At 37.6% G+C, this 22,209-nt stretch overlaps 1 protein-coding gene across 8 annotated transcripts in view; it reads left to right on the top strand.

Annotated features, from left to right (window-relative positions):
* Positions 1-22,209, top strand: part of LOC122632890 (RNA-binding protein Musashi homolog Rbp6) — a 583,922-nt gene that overhangs the window by 463,967 nt on the left and 97,746 nt on the right. For all 8 annotated transcript variants that reach the window (XR_006327969.1, XM_043820192.1, XM_043820201.1 and 5 more), the window contains one exon: positions 18,090-18,138. Coding sequence is in view for 7 of the 8 variants with exons in the window: in XM_043820192.1 (XP_043676127.1) it covers positions 18,090-18,138 (49 nt within the window). In the remaining variant the exon portion in view is untranslated. The remainder of the gene's footprint in view (positions 1-18,089; positions 18,139-22,209) is intronic.

Raw genomic sequence — 22,209 nt, 5'->3', positions numbered from 1 at the left:
CGCACATATCTACACATCCATGCATATACAGTCAAACGCTATGTAACACTCATGTATTATCATCGTTGTCGTTATTAGCGGCCGCTTTGGTTTCCGCTCGGTTGACTTGAATTAGAAGTTCGATGCAAAGTCACGACGCGCATCTAAGCGCGAACAATATACTCGTGCAATAAACGTGACACGCATGCGTACATACGTGCGCGACCGTCTATCGATCCTGTCTCGTGACTTTTGTCTTTACACCAAAACTAGTCTATTAGATGATCAAAAATAGGAATATCGGTAAAAGAGAAAAAAGGACAATTAATATCTTGTTGGATTTATGTAGAGTTTCTCGATAACAAAAGTAATCCAATATTTGACTCTATTTTCTATTTTAATGGGAAAACTAGTCATTCATTTTAAATTTCATTTTATTTTTCCAAAAGGGAAATTATTTAGGAATTGGTACGATCGAAAAGCGATTGGAACAATTCTTCTTAAGCCGCGTTCGAATTCGGTGCATACGGTGCTGTCGCACGCTGAATACTTCATGCCCGTTACCGATCCGGATGATCGAGAGACGTATGCGACCGCGAATCCTTTCGAGAAGGGACATGATTATCCTTTTACGGAACGCGGGAACGAAGTTGACGTATGCTGAATAAACCATTTCGAACGGGCACAGAACGGAAATGAAAAGGCGGAAGGAGTGGTCTGCGCGTGCAGAATTCTCTGCACTTTATCAGTTCGATCTTTTCCTTTTCTTTCACTTTTTCATTTTTCCAACTACATAACGAATACGCCTTCGAGAGTTAGATCGAAGACATTTATAACGAAGTCAAAGCCGATTGATCAATGCTAGATCGGAATCGTCAATCTCCGATTAGACTTTCAAGAATATTATTTTTCGATCGAATTAGAGAGAGAGCGCGCGCGCGCGCGCTCGCGCGAGAGAGAGAGAGAGAGAGAGATTGTCGTAAGACGTTATTGATCGAGTGAGACGTTAGAAGAAGAAACGAAATTGGCACAACATCAGACGAGTAGAAACTACTCGTCATTGACGCTAGGAAGAGCGATGGGACATTGCGAGGTTATCGCCGAGCAAAACCAAAAGTAATGGTATTAAGAAGCCCCTGAAGCTAGAGAGTGCAGCCCCCTAACTGTCGACCCTCTTATCTGACCCTTTCACGGCAACGACCAGTCAAACCACTCTAGCTGTGACAACGACAACAATGACGACGACTACGACGACGACGACGACGTCGACGACGATACCGTCGGTAGTAGCAGTCATCCATTGTTGGCTTTGCCCTAACCAGATCTGACGATTCCCTGCCTTCTAGCCCCTGTTCTATTCGCTAAGACGATTTTCTAAGGGTTGAAAGAAAAATTCTCTTTGATCGACTTGTAAACGTCGATGTTATAATATTTACGTCAAATGTTAATTTGTTCATATTTAGGTCGACAAAGTGGTAATCGAAAGAAAATATTGGTTTGATCTGTTTATTAGTTGATTAACATTCGTACTTTTATATCTAAAAGGAATGACTAAAATACTAACAGTTGCTGTATTCTTTTATAAGCAGTCTAACGTAAGTTATGTGAGAGGGTTTGAGGAAAGTGTAAGGGAAATATAGCGTATCGGTGACCGTAGCGCAGAGAGAAACTCGTACGATGAAATCCAACCCTGCGGAAGCTTCGATCATCGACCTGCAAAGCGCGGTACACCAGTTCGGTTTACGAGCACTTTGTGTAAATTGGTAGTAAAGTTAGCGTCTTAATATACATTGGTTAAACTGTTTATCGAAGTTTACGAACAAACGACGTGCTTGGTACCCAGCCGGTTGGCCGGTCCACTTTGTGCGAAACCATTCCGAAGTCCATAACTAATCTCGCAGAGCGCGAAGCCGTTCGCATAACAAATTGCTCGAGACAAAGTTCGAAACATCCGTGGACTCGTTTACTTCGCGTTTCGCACGCAGATCGTCATCGATTTAGCATTAATCTTCTTCGCAACGTATTATTTTCTATATTTCCTTCCAAGTAATATCTATGCATCTATTCGCTCATTCCATTATATCGAAAAATTTATATCTATTTTAAATCACCATTATCAGTTTTATATCTCACAATTTACGTAATATACGCGTTTGAAACAGAATATTTAGTTCGAGTAGATATAGGATTAGAATCGTGAATTATTTACATTGCAAAAAGTCCGAGACCAATTTTTTTTTTTATTTTTTACCGATATACTCCCGATATACTCACGATAACGTTCACTTGGATTCGAGTTGCAGACTTGGCACGTTTAAAATTCTATCTTTGTATGATCTACTTTTTTTATTTTTAATTTTGTTCTTTCTCGTCCTTGTTTATATAGAGATAATATCGGAGAGAAGTATTCATAAAAAAAATCAGTAAACGAACTGCAATTAATCGGAATGTGATTGATTTTGCGTGGACCCGCGAAAGAAACAGCAGTAAAGGAATGTCGGTAAAGGGCGATGCTAAAGCGATAGCGGTCTCTACCTCCTCTTCCATTACCTTTTACATCGAAAATTAAGCTGAGTGGCAATCGGAAAACGATATCCGATATATCTGTAAATTTTCAACTACGTAGAACGCGTGCGGTGTGCGTACAATCGTTTGATATCAGAGGGACACGCGAATTCGTCCTCCGTTCCTTCGAATTTTTTCGACAAGCAAAATCGAAAAGAGAGCCTCGAACGAAGCAGCACCCAGCTTTTATACGTGTATATCGCGAATAATGTATCATGCTGGAATAGACGTATCGTAAATCTTCATGCATCGTGTAACTTAGCAAACACATCGAAAAAAAAAATTCGTCCGCTTTTATCATCGAACTCGATTCAGTTCTCTTATCTTTAATAAAGAAGAAATCGATCGATCTCGTCGCATAAAAGAAGTCTTTTATGTAAAAATTGAATTTTTTAATCCACGCGACGCTTGTGCAAAATGACACAAAAACAAAAATAAATATCATCTTACTATTATTTATTGTTTCATAACAAATTGATTACCATCCAACTCTTCTTTTATCGATATCAAAAGTTTCTTTCTGATCTGACTTCTTCTCAAAAATACGAACGCATCGTGGAAAACAGAAAGCTACGATATAATCGTTGTTTATAAAGTAACATTGGTAATTTGAAACGTGAAACATTTGGGAGAAGTTCATCGTACCTGGTACACGATGGTCGTAAACGTCGAGCATCGGTATCTAAATTTTAACCTAAGAGAAACGATGCCGTCTCGTCGTTCTCGAATAAGAACGAGTATGGAAGGAAAAAGGGGTTAGGAGAGACGGTGGTTTTCGTTCCATAAATGAACCTCCGATCGTTGCTGGTAAATAAACGATTTCGCATGCCCTACAACAACGATCCTCTTTTCCCTTATATATATACCTATGTGTATTCCTCTCTCTTCCTCTCCCACGTGCGGTACCGTGTCTGTAACCCGTTTAGCTTTTATTTATGCACACGACAGACCACCAGAGGTGGATGGTTGTGGCAGCAGACGGCGTACAACGACGCCTGATCCGCACGAAAATGTTCGCTTGCTGAAATTACGTGAAACGATCGCTCAGAGTATCTCCTGTGAGTGTTTCTCTCTTTCTCTCTGTGTATTGCAGGGTGCGAGAAAAAAATAATAGTTACAATGCATAGAAAGAGCGAGAGGGAAATAGAGGTAGAGGTAGAGAGATTTGAAGGGACAACTATTCACACGAAAGCCGTCGTTGTTTCTCCCCTGTTTCTGTGAATAGAACTGTGCGTTTCGAGCGTAAACGATTTGTTTACGCGGCCTGCCAGCCATCGGCGAGCATTGTTTCGCACAATCATAGCAAATATTTCGTCTGGCGATCCTCGTCATCGAACACAAATCGTAAGTGTAGTTCACCATCGATCGCGTCGACCAGTAAACACTTCCGATTTGGCTTTTCAATCGTACTAATCCGATATATTTCTAGTTTTTATTCGGAATATTGCTCGTGTGCGTTGGAAAAAAACTTGAGATAACTCTGAAAATATCTCTACAGAGATGCATCCGAATAGTTTATGCCTTTTCTTTTCTTTAGAACGATATTAGAAGATTGGAGATTTTTTTTTACCGAGAAATCCGTTTTACCTTCGACAAAAGAAATGCAGCTTTTCCAAAGAAAAGACAAGGAACTCGTGTACTCTTAATAACGGTCTCGCAAGCAAACATCCCAGTGATATCGAAATTCCGTATATTTCAAACCGTTAACAGCGCGAAAAGTCGAGAGAGAAAGAGAGAAAGAAAGAGGAAGAAAAAATGTAAGTAAGCGTCGACGTTCCGGAGGAAAGCCTTTGCGTTGATGGCCGAGAATGAGGGGGTGCAAAATAAGAATAAACGTATTATGCTGAACTCGTAGGATCTCCAGGATGATGTTGCTCTTAAATTTCTTGGAATTTCCTGAGATCCCTTTCGTGAGCCGTCTCATCAAGATTTTTCCTTCTACTCGAATCTACCGTCCCGATGTTAGTAAAAGCATTCTTTTCCTCTCTCTTTTTCTCTTTATCTATTTTCCTTTGATTCGTATGGAGATCATAAATGTCAAAAATTTGTTTTACGATTAAAGAAAATGAGAAATAATTACCGGGGAAACTCACTCGAGAAAACTTTTTTACCATAGCGTGACTTTAAATGCTCGTATAAACTTTTAAAATTACGCTCGAATAATTATCGAGGCTAAATTAATTTTCGATGATAAGACTATCGTTAGAAAACGTGTTGTTGCTTTAGGGTAAAGGACTGTCGATTTTGCTCACGTAGGGAATCGGTAAAGGCTCGTATCTTTTCTTTTTTTTTCGGTAGAAAATAATCTCATCGTTGTTAAAGAATAGACTTTAGTGAGCGAGTTAAACCCAATCCTTTGCATCCCTTTTGTCGGCTTCGAAGCAAACTTCCAATGAACGAACGAACGATCAACGGACGTTCGCAGTAACATCGATCGAATATCGAACGACACCGACATGTATTGATGGCTGTTGTAGCTAGTTGCCCGTGTAGGCTTGTTTGCTCGAAACGTCGAATTTCCCCATAAACTTTACTGCGAACCCTTCTGCTTGTAACGATCGAACGTGATGGCTTACGTGTCGCTGAATAAACGGATCAACCCTCAGTCTCACGATTCGAGCATCGTCTTTGTTCTTACAGATTCTCTTAAATGTGTTTGATTATTCCTACGATTATTTCAAGAAGAAAAAATCGTGGAAGTCTGTTTGAACAAATATTCGTTTTTGCAAGAATGCGAGACATAAAGGTAGGTGAACTAAAAATTCTTCTCTTAATCCATCATACCTTCTCGCCGTCATTATTTTCGAAGATAAAAAAGTCAAACGCTGGTTTTCTTTTTATCTCTCTCTCTCTCTCTCTCTCTCTCTCTCTCTCTCTCTCTCTTTCTCTTTCCTTCTCTCATTTGATGTCCGTGCACATTTCCATTATCCCAACCTAAAGCATTTCCCACGATGCTGCCGCTCTTCTGCCGTGCACGAATCGAGAAAAAAAGAATCATGTTTCGATAGAAAAAGTCTCAGAGGGTGTAACATTTACTCGGGCGTATCTTTGAAAAGCGAGAGCGTCGGTTTGTGAAGAGAAGGAAGGATAAAAGGGTAGCGTAGCGCGAGCAACGAGGACGCGAAGCGTTCGCGCGCTTGGCAACATACCGTCGAGTGAAAAAGGCCGGGTCCTCGAAAATGAATTTAAGTAAAAACCGAGTTTTTCTGCGCGCGAGCATTAGGGTGTTCTGAAAAAAATTTTCATGCGGAAAGTCATACGAGATAGATACAGAAATATATATATATATATATATATATATATATATATATATATATATATATATAGGAATATACATATATACACATCGTCAGAAATGCGGACACGCGTCTCCTTTTTGCCGTTTTTGTGTTTTTACACAAGACAAATGGTGGCTCGCAGTATGTCAACCTATTGTAAGAAATCTCTACCTTTTCCCTTTTTACTATGTGTATTTTAATCTCTCTTGCTATATCTTCTTCTCACCGATTTGAAAAACCCGATCCAACCAGTCGAGTTTTGAAAATGTTTTAGTCAACCTCTACATGGATTTCGTATTCCCAACTTTACGCTATACGCTACATAATTAAACTTTGTGCAGAGTATTTGCTTTTAGATTTCAATACTTTTATGTTTTATGACTGAAAGTTTATCGATTTTTCAAAGTTTTATGTTAAACTTCTGTTCCATTTATATCTATTGAAATTTTATCTTTAATATTTAATAAAATTATGGAATTAATCTAATACCCATAACACACTCGAGTGTGTAAATTCGTGCTTTCGATCAAAATACGACTAGCTATATTGATATTATAAACACGAATTTGTTGAGATACGAGCTACACCGAAATACTTTGGTTATTTCTTCGCGAATTCCGATAACGGTTACAAGTATTCCATGGCATGACGTAGCTACGTGATGCGATATATCCTTCTTTTTATATTTGATCGAAAACTTAGTAGGGTGAGGTGAATGATCTACCTGTGAGGATATCACATACGCGAGAGTACATTTCTATTTTGAGGCGGGAGAAATCTCTCGGGAGTTTTCCTGCCATTGGTTTCATTCTTTTCCTAAAAATAGTTAAATAAACTAGATGAGACAAAAATTTGTTGGTCCAAAATTATTGCGAACGCCGACGGTCTATGATCTCATTTTTCCTTTTCTCCTTCGATATAATTTCGTTCTATATACAGGCATGCAGACAAAACATTCACGTAAAAAAAGTCGTTTAACGATGTTCTTTCTCTGTTTCCTAACACTGAGTTTTACCTCGACGTTTCTTTGCAACTTCCAGCCCAGTTTCACCGTCCTCGTCTCTCTTCTTTCAAGCATTCTACCTGCTCCTGACGTTCGAGTAAATTGAATTTACCTAATATCCATTTCAATCTGATAATTCGAGCATTACGACAATAGAAACGGGAGTTATAAACGTCGTGTTCGAAGAGAAAAAGCGTGGGACAATGGCGGTCTTTCGATTGTTACGGCAAAACTTGACCTTAACGCGACCGCTCGTATTTCACGCTCGTATCACACTTCCTCTAATTTTTTTTCTTTAGACATTTTTGTCCCAGAAGTGCAATCGAACGCTCTCTAATTGGAGCTCAGTTGTGAATTAGCGCGAGAACGTCGAACACGTCGAGGGAATGAAAACTTTTTTCTTCCTTTGTGTTTTGCTTTCTTTCTATTCTTTTACATTTACCGACTTCGTTCGTTCCAGGTGCATACCTAACCAACGCTCCTGCAAACACATACACATATGAAGCGATTCTTTTTTCTTTTTTGGTATAATTATTTTTTATTGTTGTTATTAAAAGCTAAAACTAAAAAGCGATCGTGGTGATCGAACGAATTCGTCGAGCATTGTTTACGATCCGTGCTCTTTATCCGCGTAATGTCATACAATGATTTTCAAAGCGGTCGAAGTTTTCATTATTATTATTATTTCTTCATCGTCATTACAAACTTCTCACGTCTTGTGGTTTTATGATAATATGACAAATTTCGACCACGCTACATATCATTTTGTAAATCCCATAATGTATTTCTGATTATTGTTGCTGTTTTCAATATAATCGCTTTTTGAACATTACGTTATGCTTTTTTAATATCTTACCGTTTTAAAATTTGCAATGTCTGTCATATAAATTCTCTTTTTTACCAATTAATGTGATTTCTAGTCTATTGTTTATGACTGTTTTATGTGCGTGAATTATCCTGTTCTATTATAACTTGGATTCTTTGCTTTCAAGAATATTTTTAGATTTGTATTTGCAATATGTTTTTGTGGGTTTTTATAAATTGATATTTTAATGGTAGTTGTATAATTTTTACTGCAGTGTTGTGTCTGTTACTTCAGTTTATATCTTCCTGTTATATTTTTTTCTTTGGCTTTATGGCCTGCATCAGTCTATCTCCACATGTTCCTTTTAATCTACGAAATGGACCAAAAGTTTGAATACAGTCGAATATCTCGTAAATAATGCAATTTTGAAAAAAAGTTTTAGTCAAAAGCTATAAGATTTACAAAGATATATTGAACGGTAATATTTATTTGCATTAACAAGGTCAGGTCAAGATAAACTTCATTTTTTTAAATAGAACTCTCTACTTTCTATTACAAATTATTGCAGCTGATTTTAAAACGTTTTCGAAATACTACAAACTTGAATCTTTTGCATGAACTACTATCGAAATATCATATTTCAAAGTTAATACGGCTTACGTTATATGCAGCATTAGTGTTGCGTGATGGATACCGCGCGGAGATGGCTTGGTTGATCTTTGTACATAGTTTTGTACATATCAACTTTGAAACCTAATATCTAGAAAGAAAGAAATAAGTTTGCAGTGTTTGACATTTCGATGCAAATACGAGTTATAGTTACAATAATGAGCAATATAAAGTAAAGGAATTCTATTAAAAAAAATTAAGTTTACCTTGATTTGATTTTGGTAACGTTACCAGAAATCAAATATTTATTATCATTCAATACATCTTTGTAAATCTTGCACCTTTTGTCGGAAACTTTGTTTCCAAAACTGGATTGTTTACAAGATATTTAACTGTATAGATACTTTTGATCCACCATATATTTATGGTGTAGTTTGTCATTCTTATCACACGTTCTGTATCGCCAAGGACTATTCCTTCTGTTTCTAAAAGGAGTGATCTCGTGAGAGCCATTTGTATGAGCTTTATTTGTCTACCTTTAGATATTATATGATATTATAGTATTTGTTGTACATTATTTTCTTTGATCATATTTCTTCGTTCCTTATCATCATCATCACCATATATCACATTATTATTGCTATAATAGGAAACCATAGCAATTCTTACTGATTTTCACGATAAAATATTTTCTTCGCTTTGTCGATCAGCGTAAAATTTATTAACGGACAAGTTTCTTTATCAAGGCATTTTGGTTTCAGACCGTCGACGATAATCAATTGGTATTTTAATAAATACCCATAGAATAAAGCTATCCCGTTCAACCAACCAGTATCGTATGGCCGAATAAAAATGCAACGAAGTCTTTACACTCGAAGTAATAATTACAAAGGAGGCAGAACTTTAGAAAAGTTTTCCCAATTGTGGTAGTCGAATAAACGTGTTGCTTGTTTGCTCACTTGCTTTCGCAGGCAAGGCGCGAGTGTGAAACGCGCTAGGCATTCTAGCAGGAGAGGGATGAATAGAATCGCGAGAGGAATTCGTTAAACAGCTAGCAAAGCGGACGTGGATGCAAGGTTTGGAAGTAGGGCCTGGAAGGAGGGCCTCGAGTGCGAGCTCGAAAGCGACCTGCTCTCTTGCAATAGCGCGTCGAGAGAGGGTAGAAAGAGCGAACGTGGAGGCACGAGGAGAAAGAGGAACGAAGAGAGGCATCGGAAACGAAACTAAAGCGAGGCTTGGAATCTCTGGAACGGTAGAGATTTAATACACCCCGGCGCATACTAAATCCACTGGGTACAAGGGCCGCCGGCGTTCGCGTTGCAGTTTGCTACGAGAACGCGTACCGAGCGAGAGATAGTGTAAAAGAACGACGAGACTCATCGAAGTCCCTGTCTGGCAGCTCGCCTGTGCCTCGTTTTATTCCGAATGGAGTAGAAAAAGAAACGAGAGAGAACTGAGAGAGAGCGAGAGAGAAAGAGAGAGGGTGGGAGGGAGGGAGGGAGAAAAAGGTGAAAGGAGACGAGGAAGAGGGTGGTTTGGGAGAGGTGAAAGAGAGAAGCGATACGCCCGCGTACTTCGAAAATTCCAGAATTACCACCCTGTTAATGCTGGTACCGGTACCCGTGAGAGAAAGAGGAACGAACGGTTGGTGTGGGTGGGCTGTAAATCGGTATCGTTTCGTTTAAATTCACGTCGTTTTACGAGCCGACGTTGGCGAAGAAAAAAAGTCAACAACGATGGTAGGGGCTGGTTGAATCCTTTTAGGAATCGTCGCCGAGAACGCTCTCAACCGCCAGCGAGGAGTGTTTATTTCAGGATGCTTCGTTCGCATCTCTAAATGCAATTACGAGCTTCTCGTGGGAATCGATTATCGCATTAAGTTACCTCACGACCATATCTTCCAACGACGGCGATTCTTGGCCAACACGGTGGTTAGGTATGTAGGTTGAACGATTTAAACGCGAAGTCTACCGATATTTTTACATATTTTGCGTTAATGAAAACCATGAACGTTCGCGTTGAGTGTAACATCATCATTATACGAACAATGTTCGCGTCCACGTTATTAAATTCAATGGATTTATATCGTCAAACGACGTTGTTATACGTGTTTTTTCAATTTCATTATCAAGTAGAACTAATGAGAGTGATATTAAATAGATTCGAGCGTATATCGTTGGCATCGTTTCATTTCTGTTATAGTATTATTTGTATTAACGAAACCGCACCTATACGAAATCCCTATACTTGGCGCTATTGCGTCACTTTTTCTCAATCCTCTTTCTCGTCTTAAGAAGAGATTTTCTAAATGTCATGGAAGCTATTCAAGTACGATCGAGTAACCGTATATGTTAATAATTAAAGAACGTCATTTTAAGGAGGACAATATCTAAATTTCTTACCGGATACTGTAACAAGTTTTGAAAGAAAGCTTCGACTTTTGGTTCATTAAAATATCATATAGATCTCTCTCTCTCTCTCTCTCTCTCTCTCTCTCTCTCTCTCTCTCTCTCTCTCTCTCTCTCTCTCTCTCTCTCTCTCTTTCTCTTCGTTTCTATTCACGAGAGCGACATTATAAAAATCTGTTTCCACGGCAGTTCTCTTGACCCAGTTTCGCGAATCCTTTAACATCGGCCTATCGAATAAGGAAAGCCACGAGCGTGTGACCATGAAAACCTCGCTAGGGGCTGAAAATGCCAGAGGGTTGAGAAAAGGGAACTACGCGTCGTAGTAGTATAAAAGAAGCGCGGTCGGTAAGACAGCAATCTACAATTCGGTCCACTGAGAGCAGTAACGCAACTAGAATCGAACTTGTAATAAGGTACGCCCTTCTTCGCTCGCAAGAGCTCGATTACTCCTTTGGGATAAAGTCTCCCTTCACCACCTTGTGTAACTTTTCCGCTACTGGGGATGAAAGAGAGAATTCTACTAAATTATACGCGATCCCTTTTTTCTTTTCCTTCCAGCCCACTAATACGACGTTTCCTGTTGAGCGTTTTATAATTTACGAGACTAGATAGGGTTCAAACGAATGATCCCAAATTATCGTCTTTCGATATACTCATTTCCATTTTAATTACTGGATGAATATAAGGTAAACTGAATGGAATTTATAACAAATACAAGGGAATTACTACGGTCAATGAATATTTAAGTATTCGTGTTTATACTGATTCGTTTTTAACAGAGTATCCGATAGATATGAAATAGGAAGATGAAGCTGGGGACGTGCCTAGCGGCTTCTCAAGTACAATCATTTCAATAATGGTTCTTTAACGGAAATATAAAAAGCATGATATAGCGAGCGAGAAGGAAAAGAAAATCGTGAGAAATGGCCTGAAAGAAAGATTAATATCGATTCGACGAGTTAATGCTGGAGAGAAATTCCATTCCGACTTGGGGGACATCAAAGTACACGAAGAGAAAGGAGAACCTCTTTGGGCTCTTTTTTCTAGGAAATTACATAAATCAAAAAAATGCAACGGAGTTTAAAAGTCAAAGTTACTGTGGAAAGAGAAGATATATTTAAAATGAATTACTTTTTCTTTTCCGCTTAAATCATCCTTCTATTTTTATTTGTCAGCGGAAAACTCGATCAATAGTTACGATTATCACTATTTTGAAACTGATTTTGTTCTTTATTCGTGGATATTAATTCGTGTTTTCAAAATGTTTCGTGTTTCAAAATCTCATAAGCGTCTCGACCGTGTACGAAAGAAATGTATATTATCGATTTTTTTTTTCACATAAGCTAGAAAAGAAATTAATTTCTCAATGTAAAAGAAGACGTTCTATATATGTGGTTTGTGATTTTAATTTAACTTCTAGTAGATACATTATGCGTAGGTGTTAATGCGACAAAAGCATAACGTAAAGAAATAATGAAAGGGTATATATTTCTGTGAGGATACAAGAAAGAAAAAGACGCATTCGTTTCCCAGTGTTGGTCTAGCCTTAGCCTAGCAGAGATCCCTCTTCCGTTTTCATTAGAAGTCTCATCTCTTCTTTCTTTTCCTCTTTGTATCTACCTCTCATTCCCTATTATGTTGTGTTATATTTTACTTCTTTTCTTTTCTTTTGTTTTCTACTTTCTTCTTCTTCTAAAACAAAGAACAGAACAAACGTTGACTAGAAGACCGAATTTCTTTATCTTTTTTTTTATCTGCGATACTCAAAAAACTGAACTATTCAAAGAGACGCGCTAAAAAAGGAGAAATAGAAATAGATATAGAAGAGGAAAGGGGAGAAAAGAAGAAAGATGAAAACGACGAGAATCAAGAACAACTTTGACGATGTGAGACGAAGATCGTAACAATTGGGAATGAGCTATAGTCGTTTCTAAATGTCTCCTCCCTCGTATCTTCCTTCTTCTTTCTCGTATGTTAACGAAATCCTGTGGAAACTAACCGAGCTTTATTTCTACTGCGTTTCTCTTGAATGTACCTTAAATAGTATTGCGTTAGTCGGTTCTCTCTTTTCTCTCATACTCCCTCCCTCTCTCTCTCTCTCTCTCTCTCTCTCTCTCTCTCTCTCTCTCTCTCTCTCTCTCTCTCTCTCTCTAGCAAGAAACGGTTAACGATATTCAAACAAGCCTCTTTCGAGAGAGTGAGAAAGAGAAAGCCAAGCTTCAAACTTGGAAGAGAGACAGATTGCCAACATGGAAAGGAATATCTCTGGTGCCAATCTGCGCTTAGCTGTTAGTTGTAACTCTTAACACACAGTTGCTGATCAAGTTATTCATATAAATAAAGCACAGCTGCATACGATAACTTCTCTAATTTTCAAAATCGTAGCATTCATAATTGTTCACTTCTAGAAAAGACAGAGACAGGCTTCTCTCACAGTAAGTAAGAAACGTTTTAAACGAAATGTTATTAAAAACTTCTCCTTAGAAACGGGTAACGAACACAATTAAACTTGTACATTTCATTCCTTTATACGTGGCTTATAACGTATACATTTACATATTATCCTCATCGATCAGAATCAAATTAGAAATTAAAGACGTTCTATTCCTTTTTTATATTCTTCTTTTCTTAAGTATCAATCCTAATATAAGATGATTGATATTTATCAAGTCTGTCAAACAATTAAATAATTTGCAAGTCTCTTTTCTTCTCTTTTTCTTCAGGAAAAGCTGTATAATTCATTCTTTGCGAAACTACACTTTTATATCCTTCAACTTAGTAAATTATTTCGATCGACTTCTAATCACATTAGGGAAAAGACCTAGCCAAGCGAGATCGCGATAAGAATAGAAACATTTCGAAATATATGTACGATACGGAAGAAAACGGATATCGAAGTGACATGAAAAATTTCATCGATTGTCGCGCATGAAATCGCCATTCGGCGTCCTTGAGCATATTTCTATCCTTTCTTTCTAGCGCGATTCGATCTTGGCAATAACTCCGATCCGTTTTCTCATCCAGCTAGGACTGATACTTTTATCGTCTTCGCGCATGCTGTGCTTTCTCAGGAAAAGAAGAAGAAAGAACGAGGACGAATTCTAGTGGACGTAACGCGGAAGGGTCGACTGCAGAAGAAGGAAAGAGGGTAGAGGTAATCCCTATTGTTTCTTCTGTCCCATAAATCCTACTAGCTGCGGCGTCTTTCTCTCTATCTTCTTTTTCTCTTTCTCTCTCTCTCTCTCTTTCTCTCAATGTCTTTCTATCTCTCTCACATACTCGCACTCCTCTTCAAGTCCAGGCCACGCTTCAGCCTCTGACAACACATCCCCTATCCAACCGTACCCGTAACCTTCCTCTCTTCCTTCTCTCCACCTACTACTCTTTTCTTCACGAGATTCAGGAAAGCATCGCCTTTCTCGGCAGCACGCTTTCTAAATCTCGGGCCAGCTGTGTTTTACGACACATATGTAGTTCCCGTAAGGACAGGAGCGATCCTCCCGGAGATTTCGAGACAGGCGTTCGTCTTCCTGCAAAAATCATTCCTCGAGATCAACCTCACCTGAGGGTCCTCGCATCCTCTTCCTCGTTCGTTTCGTCTTGAACGATATCCAAGGAAGATATTCTTGTAATGTGACGCCTGTGTGGTGTGCATCGTTTTCAAGCCAACTCATCGGATTTCCTTCCTTTGTCTTTTTATTTTTTTCTTTTATCACTAATGTCGTGAGATTGTAAAACGTCTTTTTAGATAGAGGAAGCAATTTATTTTTTATATTATCCTTTCTATCGCTAAATGCGAGACGAATTATTTTGTTACATCTTCGTAAAGAAAAGATAAATCTTGAGCTGGCGAGTATAAGGCCATTACGTTCAGTTGGGATTCGTTTCGAAACAAAGATCTGTAAAAATTGAACTTATAATATGATAGCGAGCACCTCCATTTTATACAGGTGGGCATACGTGAAAATAACTAAAGGACTTGAATAGTTTAATGGTTAGAACAGTCGCACAGTGGCAAATTTCGTTAAAATTCTAGCCAAAAATAATAATTTTTAAATCTATGAAAAATTGTTAGAATAAATATCCCATAAATTACATGATAAATGATTCTAAAATGATAATAATTCACCTTTTTAACGTTAAATATTGAATATAAAAATAATTTTAATGAAATATAAAAATGATGATAATTATTTAGATCTAAGTATAATAATGTAAAATATATTCTATTTTATATTTAGTAATTTCTTTATATTTATTATACAATATTAATTAATTAATTATTTATAATCTTCTCTTTCTTCTTCTTTTTCTTTTTCCCCTACTAAAAACTGAATTTTTACTTTTTTGAGATATATGTTTTTCATGTTACTTATCTATGGATCTGAGAAAACAAATAAATTATTGAAAATATCTTTTGTTTTTAGTTTCGTTTCAGACAATTTTATAGAGAAATGCTCTCTGAATTTGTTATTATTTTGCGAGTTTCATAATGACCACGGAATAAATTAATATTTTATGTACAGTCATTGGCATATTATAGCACGGATATATTTTTACAAATTTTTCTACAGTTTCTAAGTAATATGTTTTTAAAAAGGTTTATTTTTATTCGGTGTATGTTTGAAATTGTCATTAAACTTACGTGGAAACATTTTATTATTTCTTCATCGATTCTTGTAATTTTTGCTGACGTAATATTTCCACTTTATTTGTACTGAATCCCGGCTTCGATTTATCTACAAGCAAACCCATTCCAATTCTGAAAAATCTTCTACTTTCTTCTTATTTTCCGCTACCTTTCTCTTATTGTCTTCTCTTCGAATTTGCCACTGGCAGATGATCAAATTATAAGATAGATACAGTAAGTATTCAAAAAATCTTATTCAAAGCAATATTCCAAATCTCAATTTTGATTCATCTTCGATATTTCGTTTCTTGGCCAAATCGATATTATTAAAATCTTTGCAGATCAATCGGCATCTTTATGTTGCGGGATTTTCTGATACCGTGTTACATATCTTCCCATAAATCATGCGAAATCTTGATGAGACTGTTTGATAATTCTGCTGAAACATAATTTTTTCTTTATTGTTTAGATCATCTGATATAACTTGCAATGGAACAAGAAATGAAGTAAATATACTTGAATCGAAAATAATGGAATCTTCAAATCTTTATTTATACTTGCTTATTTCTAATGTTCCATCGCAACTCTATTTACTATTAAATTATGATTATTTACATTATTAGCATTTAAAATACATATTTCCTTTAGAAGTCGAAGTATCTTCAAAATTGTAGGATCCAGCAAATTTTTTGAAGATATTTTTACATATACTTCAGTAATAATGATATTTTTGAGATAATAGTTCTTTAGCTTCAGTTATAGATTCATAATATAAATACAAGTTATTCTAATGTTACTATAAATGTATCTTGGCTTTATCTGTAATAATATTATATTAATGTTTTGTTAATTTTGCCTCTACATATTAAAGATAAAGGTTTTCCAAAATGTTTATTATATCATTTACTCGTAGAAAATTTAATTCTTTCATCTAACCAAGAATGATTTTTATTACAGAAATTATTATAATTTCTAGCATGCGCGTTCCACTCGCTTTTCCTCTGAAAAATAAAATTTCGAAAACTGCGTGATTTCCTTTGATAGGTCATCACAACCTAAAGTACTTTTTACATATCCACACAGATATAGTTACACTTGTCTAAAACTGCTTGAAGGACAACTTCTAATATACTATACAAATTTTCTGGATTCTTTATTTCTGAATAATAAAGTGCAAGTTGCTTAAGAAGTTCCAGGTATTGATTCCAGCACTTTGTAATATATTATTAATTTATAAACTAGAAAACAATAAACGCTGAATTGCAGAAACTGCACCATCAAACCGGACAAATTGCACAAACAAACAACACTACCAAGATATTTTATAAAATCATCTTAAAAATAGAAGTAAATATCATAAAGTTTGAGTGATTGTTCTCTTAACTTCGTTTCTATTGATTAAGTCCGTGAAAGTAGTATATTCATATTACAAATGTGCCCAATTTTCTGTATTGTCAACTAAAAATTTCAGCAGAAGGAAAAAAAAAGCAATTTTCGTAGATAGCTGTAAAAACAGAATGAGAATGTCAATGCTTATAAATTCATTTTATTAATAAAAACTGTTAAGGTGTCATAATTAAAATTAATATTTTCATAAATATATAATAATTTTCATAAATTATACATTCAAGTTTTTGCGTTCTGAAACCGGTTTATTAAAGAAAATTGCTAAAATAGACTTCAAATTTCATAATAATTAATTTATTTAATTGGAAAAAAATTTTAACACATAACTCTTTAATATTTATGAAAATAGAGTATTCAGAGATATTCCAAAATGTATATTAAACAAAATCTTTTTAAGGACTGGTGATAGAGGGAGAAATAGTTCAAAACTCATGAATTTTTAACAACTTTTTTTACGCAGTTTAGTAAGCACAATAAAAGATGCAATATTTATTGAAACTTTTTTAGATATTTCTGACAGAGGGATCAAGTTTTTTTTTCTTTTTACTATTATTAAAATTAAGGAGAATAAGATCAATTGTAGCAGCCAATATAATTTCTCTCTTTTCCTATAGTAAAAAAATGGAATAAATAAATAATGTAAAAGATAATTCGTAATACTACACTATAAAGTTTGCGACTTCGGTGATAAAGGCATACGTATGTGTACATCGATGAGTGTTAAGTTTACTTAACGAGTGACAAAGAGAAACGAAAGAAAAGAATGATGTTTAAGATATAAGCTTGAGTCTAGAATAGTATCATAAAAGATGACGAATAAAGAACTTAGACTTTATTCAACGCGTCATTACATTTTTCTTTTAGAATATTAGAAACTGTCTTTCTACGCATATATACACTACGTGGTTATCAAAATTTCATATACGTTCCGTAAAGTGTTTAAATAACGCTTAGGATTTTTGTGAGTATTTTCATGCGAGTATTCGCATTTATATTGTATGTGTTCCACATCAGTGGCGATGTTTACGATTTTTGCGGCTTCCAAAGAGGGTCGCTCAGATCCCTAATGTGGGGAAAGGGTTGCTTTCCTAACGCCAAATCCAAACAGAAGACCCCAACCAATGTCGATCCTCTTAATTTACGATTCGCAGTCTAGACCAAAGTAAGTATCTTATTTCTCTATCACCCTTCATCGAATCCTTCGTACTTCGTGCGATTTCATCGTTGATTTTGAGTTATCATGTCGATCTAGCGGATGAAAAAAAAGAAAAAAATCACTTTCGATCCAATCATTCTTCGACAAAGAATACGATCGCCATATGACGTAATAGATAAATATTATTTTTAAAGCGAACATTTTAAAGTGAGATTCATACTGATCAAAACAATTTCGTTTGAATTTCAGATCGAAGACGCGATGCTGATGTTCGACAAGCAAACCAACAGGCACAGAGGTGAGTGAAATTTTGTTCTTTTTTGTAACAATCAAAATCGATGCGATGCGTGAATACCGAATGAAAATGGAGCGTTCTAGTGACGTTCAAATCACCAATGGAAAATACATACGTATATACCTATATGTACATAGTATACGTTATGCGTAGGTATATATTATATAGAATGTTACGACTTGAGAAAATATGGCGAAAATGCATAGAGAGCCTGCTCTACCTGTTTAGCGAATCAACAATGCCAGCATTTCGCTAGCAAACATCAAGCCGGGTAATTAACGGCCGGGGCTGTAATTACTAATTACGGTAATTCGTGAATGTCAGTGCGCCATCGGTGTAGCCAAAGACAAATAACATTAATTCGACGGGATATTCGATCGTCGTGTTTGTCATGATATGGGTGCAAATGATTCGAAAATTGATAATATATTGGATACCATCTCGCACATTTGATCGGTTAAAATTCGTCGCGAAGTTGGAATGGCTGAAAGCTGCATCACAAGGCTAATCGGAGAAAAAGAAAATTCAATTTCGGTGTAGCTATGTGCTTCATGGATTGAATATAAAAAGGTCCTATGCGTGATACTAAAATTTACTGCCCACGTTATCAGCTGATGACTTTGCCCCTTGAGAGTCGTAAATTTTAGAAACGTCTTTGGGATCGGGCCAATCATGCTGTCGGCATAGCGAGCATGTTGCTTCGAAAAAAAGCGTTGGTTTGAAGTCTTTCTCTTTCTCTCTTTCTCTTTCTCTTTTCTTTCTCTCTCTATCTTTCTTTTTCTCTATTTCTTTTCCTCTCTCTCTCTCTCTCTTTTGCTCCCTTTCTCTCTTTGCCTCTCTTATTCTCATTTTCTATCTCTCTCTTTTATATAAAATGGAATAAACTGTGCATTTTTTAGAATCGAATAGCATATCCAAGAAAAGTGTGATCGTAAAGCGAACACCCACATCGGCTGGTAATGTGAAAGACAGGAGAAAGGAACATTATTAAGTCTTCTCTCTCAGTATAAAAGTGTCGTATAACTGACTGAAAATTGATCGAGGATTCGAAGGATCGAGAGACTGTGATGAATGAAATATCTGGCAACGAGAGTGGAAAATAGGCCAACTTAATTTCCAGTACTCGCTTGCATCCTCCCGATAGGGCGGGAGTAAAGGAACCAAGGCGAAGAAGAAGCTGACTGACTCTGTTCTGGATTCATTCACGTCGGAACTTCAATAGAGTCGATAATCGTTGGCGATCAAGGCAGCCGACCCTCCCGATAATCGGGACTCTCTTTATCTTTTTTATCGGTATCCGCTGCACCATCCCACTTGCTCTCTTTCTCACTTTCTCACCCTTCTTCGTCGATTCTCGTCGTCGACAAATGCCTGGCGGCTCTCGGTGATAGATTCTAATATCGCTTATGAAAAATAGGGGCAAATGGGATATGAAAGCTGGCTCCTTTCAATGTGATGGGGATTCGACTTGCCTGGAAAAGGAGGAAGAGGTCGAGTATGATAGAGCGGGGTTAAGGGAAAATCGTGATCTATAAACGGAGTAGGATGGAACGAATAAGAAAGAGGCGGAATAAGGGTGGAGGTTGTGTGGTATGCCGCACATCGTAACGAATGGAGAACGACAAGGAGGATAATACGTGAAGTGCGACGAGACTGAGGTAGGGCGAGAGAGAGAGAGAGAGAGAGAGAGAGAGAGAGAGAGAGAGAGAGAGAGAGAGAGAGAGAGAGAGAGAGAGAGAGAGAGTTAAAGCGAGGATGGAAAAGAGAAGGGTAGTCGGCTATAGTGCTGCTCGCTGAACTAGCTCGAGGGTGTGGGCACGAAAAGGAAAGAGATAGGAGAGAAGAGAGGTAGAAGCTTCTTTCAAACCGGCACGTAATCTCTCTCGCGATGACATCCAATACGAGTTCTATCTAGTGCGAGACGGTGAACCTCAAACCTCAAACTTGAGCTGCTTTCTCTCTCCCTCTCCCTCTTTCTCTCTCTTTCATATACACACACATGCACACACTTTTAGATTCCACAATATGGCACTTACCCCTGACCCCTGAGAGGATCGTAGTTTCGGATTCTTACCGGTTGCATGTAGCGAGAAACTTAAAACGAAGTAAACCGAAAATCGAACGGACGTGCTTTATCATGCTGGTCAGTTATTACATTCATATTGTCATCGAATCGTGGTCACGCTTCCACCTCAGTCCGCTGTTTCTATGCCATAGCTCGGATATCGAGGATAAATCTGGAACGTGCGCCCCATGAACTTTGCAATCTAAATTTCAATTATTCACGAGCTACGCCCGTTCCCCTTTCCATCGAGAAATTCGCTTGCCAATGCGAACAGATCACCGAATAAACGGCGCATTTGCCACAGAGTTTGCATTGTCTCGTTTCGATGACGATAAGCTCGATCTAATCGCGCGTGAAATCTGCGTAAGAAAACAAGAACGTTGACGTATCGATTAAACATTGGCACTCCTAGTAAATTTTGCGTTCTCGTTCTCTCTTTTTCATTCACGGTCACACGATAACGATAACGGGATTAGGTAATATCGAGACGAGATAAAAGTAATTTTCTATGATATGGAAGTATTCGGCTTATCAGCATGGATTTCAACATTTTTTAGGTCGCAGAAACGACTTTATTGAAAAACAAAGAATTTTCTACGATCTTTCGAATCGTAAAGAGACACGTTCTCTCATCTGCGAATAAAAAGCGAATTGATGCTTTTCACGAATGTCCAACCAGATCAGTGACATCAATACCCAACAAGCATCGAAACTTAGATTCCTTCGAACTCGTGGATGCTTTCGATTTGCGAATGGATCTGATACACATTTGGCTGCATATGTGAGATGATGAAAGAGAGGAAGAGAAAGGAAGAGACATCGAATTACAAAGAGATCTCCATCTATCTTTCAGGAACTCTCTTTACGTCCAAATCCCTGAAGGGTCGCCTTCTGTAGCGAATCACGATAGAAGCCCTCGAGGAGTTCTATCAAGGACATTCCGCGAAGCGTTTCTGGACAATTTCGAGTCTTGATGGTTTTCGTAGCGAGCTATGATTTCCACGTGGATAGGCAAGCTGCAATTGCAGCAAAGCGAATCTTCTCCCTTTCCTCCTCCTCTTCTCTCTCTCTCTCTCTCTCTCTCTCTCTCTATCTCTCTATCTCTATCTTTTATACTCTCTATCTCTTATCCTCTTTCTCTGTCTCACATAGAAGAGGTATACGTCGAAGTGCGATTATCCAAGCTTCGCTGGCCAAAGGATTTTCCCTTCGTGAGCTCCGCTCTCTTACTAGCCGAAGTAGGAACCCGTTGCAAGGAGAGTACCTAGAAACGCTTCGTGAATTCGCTTCTCTCTCATATATCCGCGCTCACGAGCGAACGATCTTACGGGTGAACATACACGCTCGATCTCGTGTGCACCTATTTTCACGAGCACTTACGTATGTATATACACAGACACGAAAGATCGTAGATACATCCGTGCGTTCATGTAGTCATAAATGGTCGTAAAGGAAGGAGCATAGTCAGAGGAGGAACCGTATGTGTTCTTACGTGCTCGTAGATGACGGCATTTCGAGCATCCAAAGCGGTGACCGATCAAAAGAGCTTCTCGTCTATGGAAGAAGCATTCTCGACTAAACGCGTGCTGGCGAAGCAACCTCCAATTTCGATCGTTTATTGCATTGCTTTCTCCCTCAGCGATCGCTTTGCTGCTGGATTATCCGTATTTTCCTTTAGTTGACAAGATTAAAAAAAAATAAAAGAAAGGAAATCAATGAACCACATTTCCTTCCTTGATAGAAACTTAGAGCGTTATCTCCTCTCTGTTTTCCTAAATTCCGACGAATTCTTCTCGCGTCAGTTTGAATCGGCTTGCTGAACTTCACCGAAGTCGACGACGGATGTTGTCCGGAATCCGAGATCATCGAAGGAAGAGAATTTCGGGACAAGTCTCCAGCACGGAAACTTCCTTCCTATTCCAGACGGCAAGGCGACGTCGTCAGTGGATGCGTTATGTTTCACGTAATCCAGGCCGGTCGAGTGTGTAAAGCGGCTGGAGAAATCTGGT

Source organism: Vespula pensylvanica, chromosome 1, assembly GCF_014466175.1.
Source record: "Vespula pensylvanica isolate Volc-1 chromosome 1, ASM1446617v1, whole genome shotgun sequence".
In the NCBI taxonomy this organism is placed as follows: Eukaryota; Metazoa; Arthropoda; class Insecta; order Hymenoptera; family Vespidae; genus Vespula; species Vespula pensylvanica.
The sequence above is the reverse complement of the archived record's forward strand: the minus strand, read 5'-3'. Positions and strand labels throughout refer to the sequence as shown.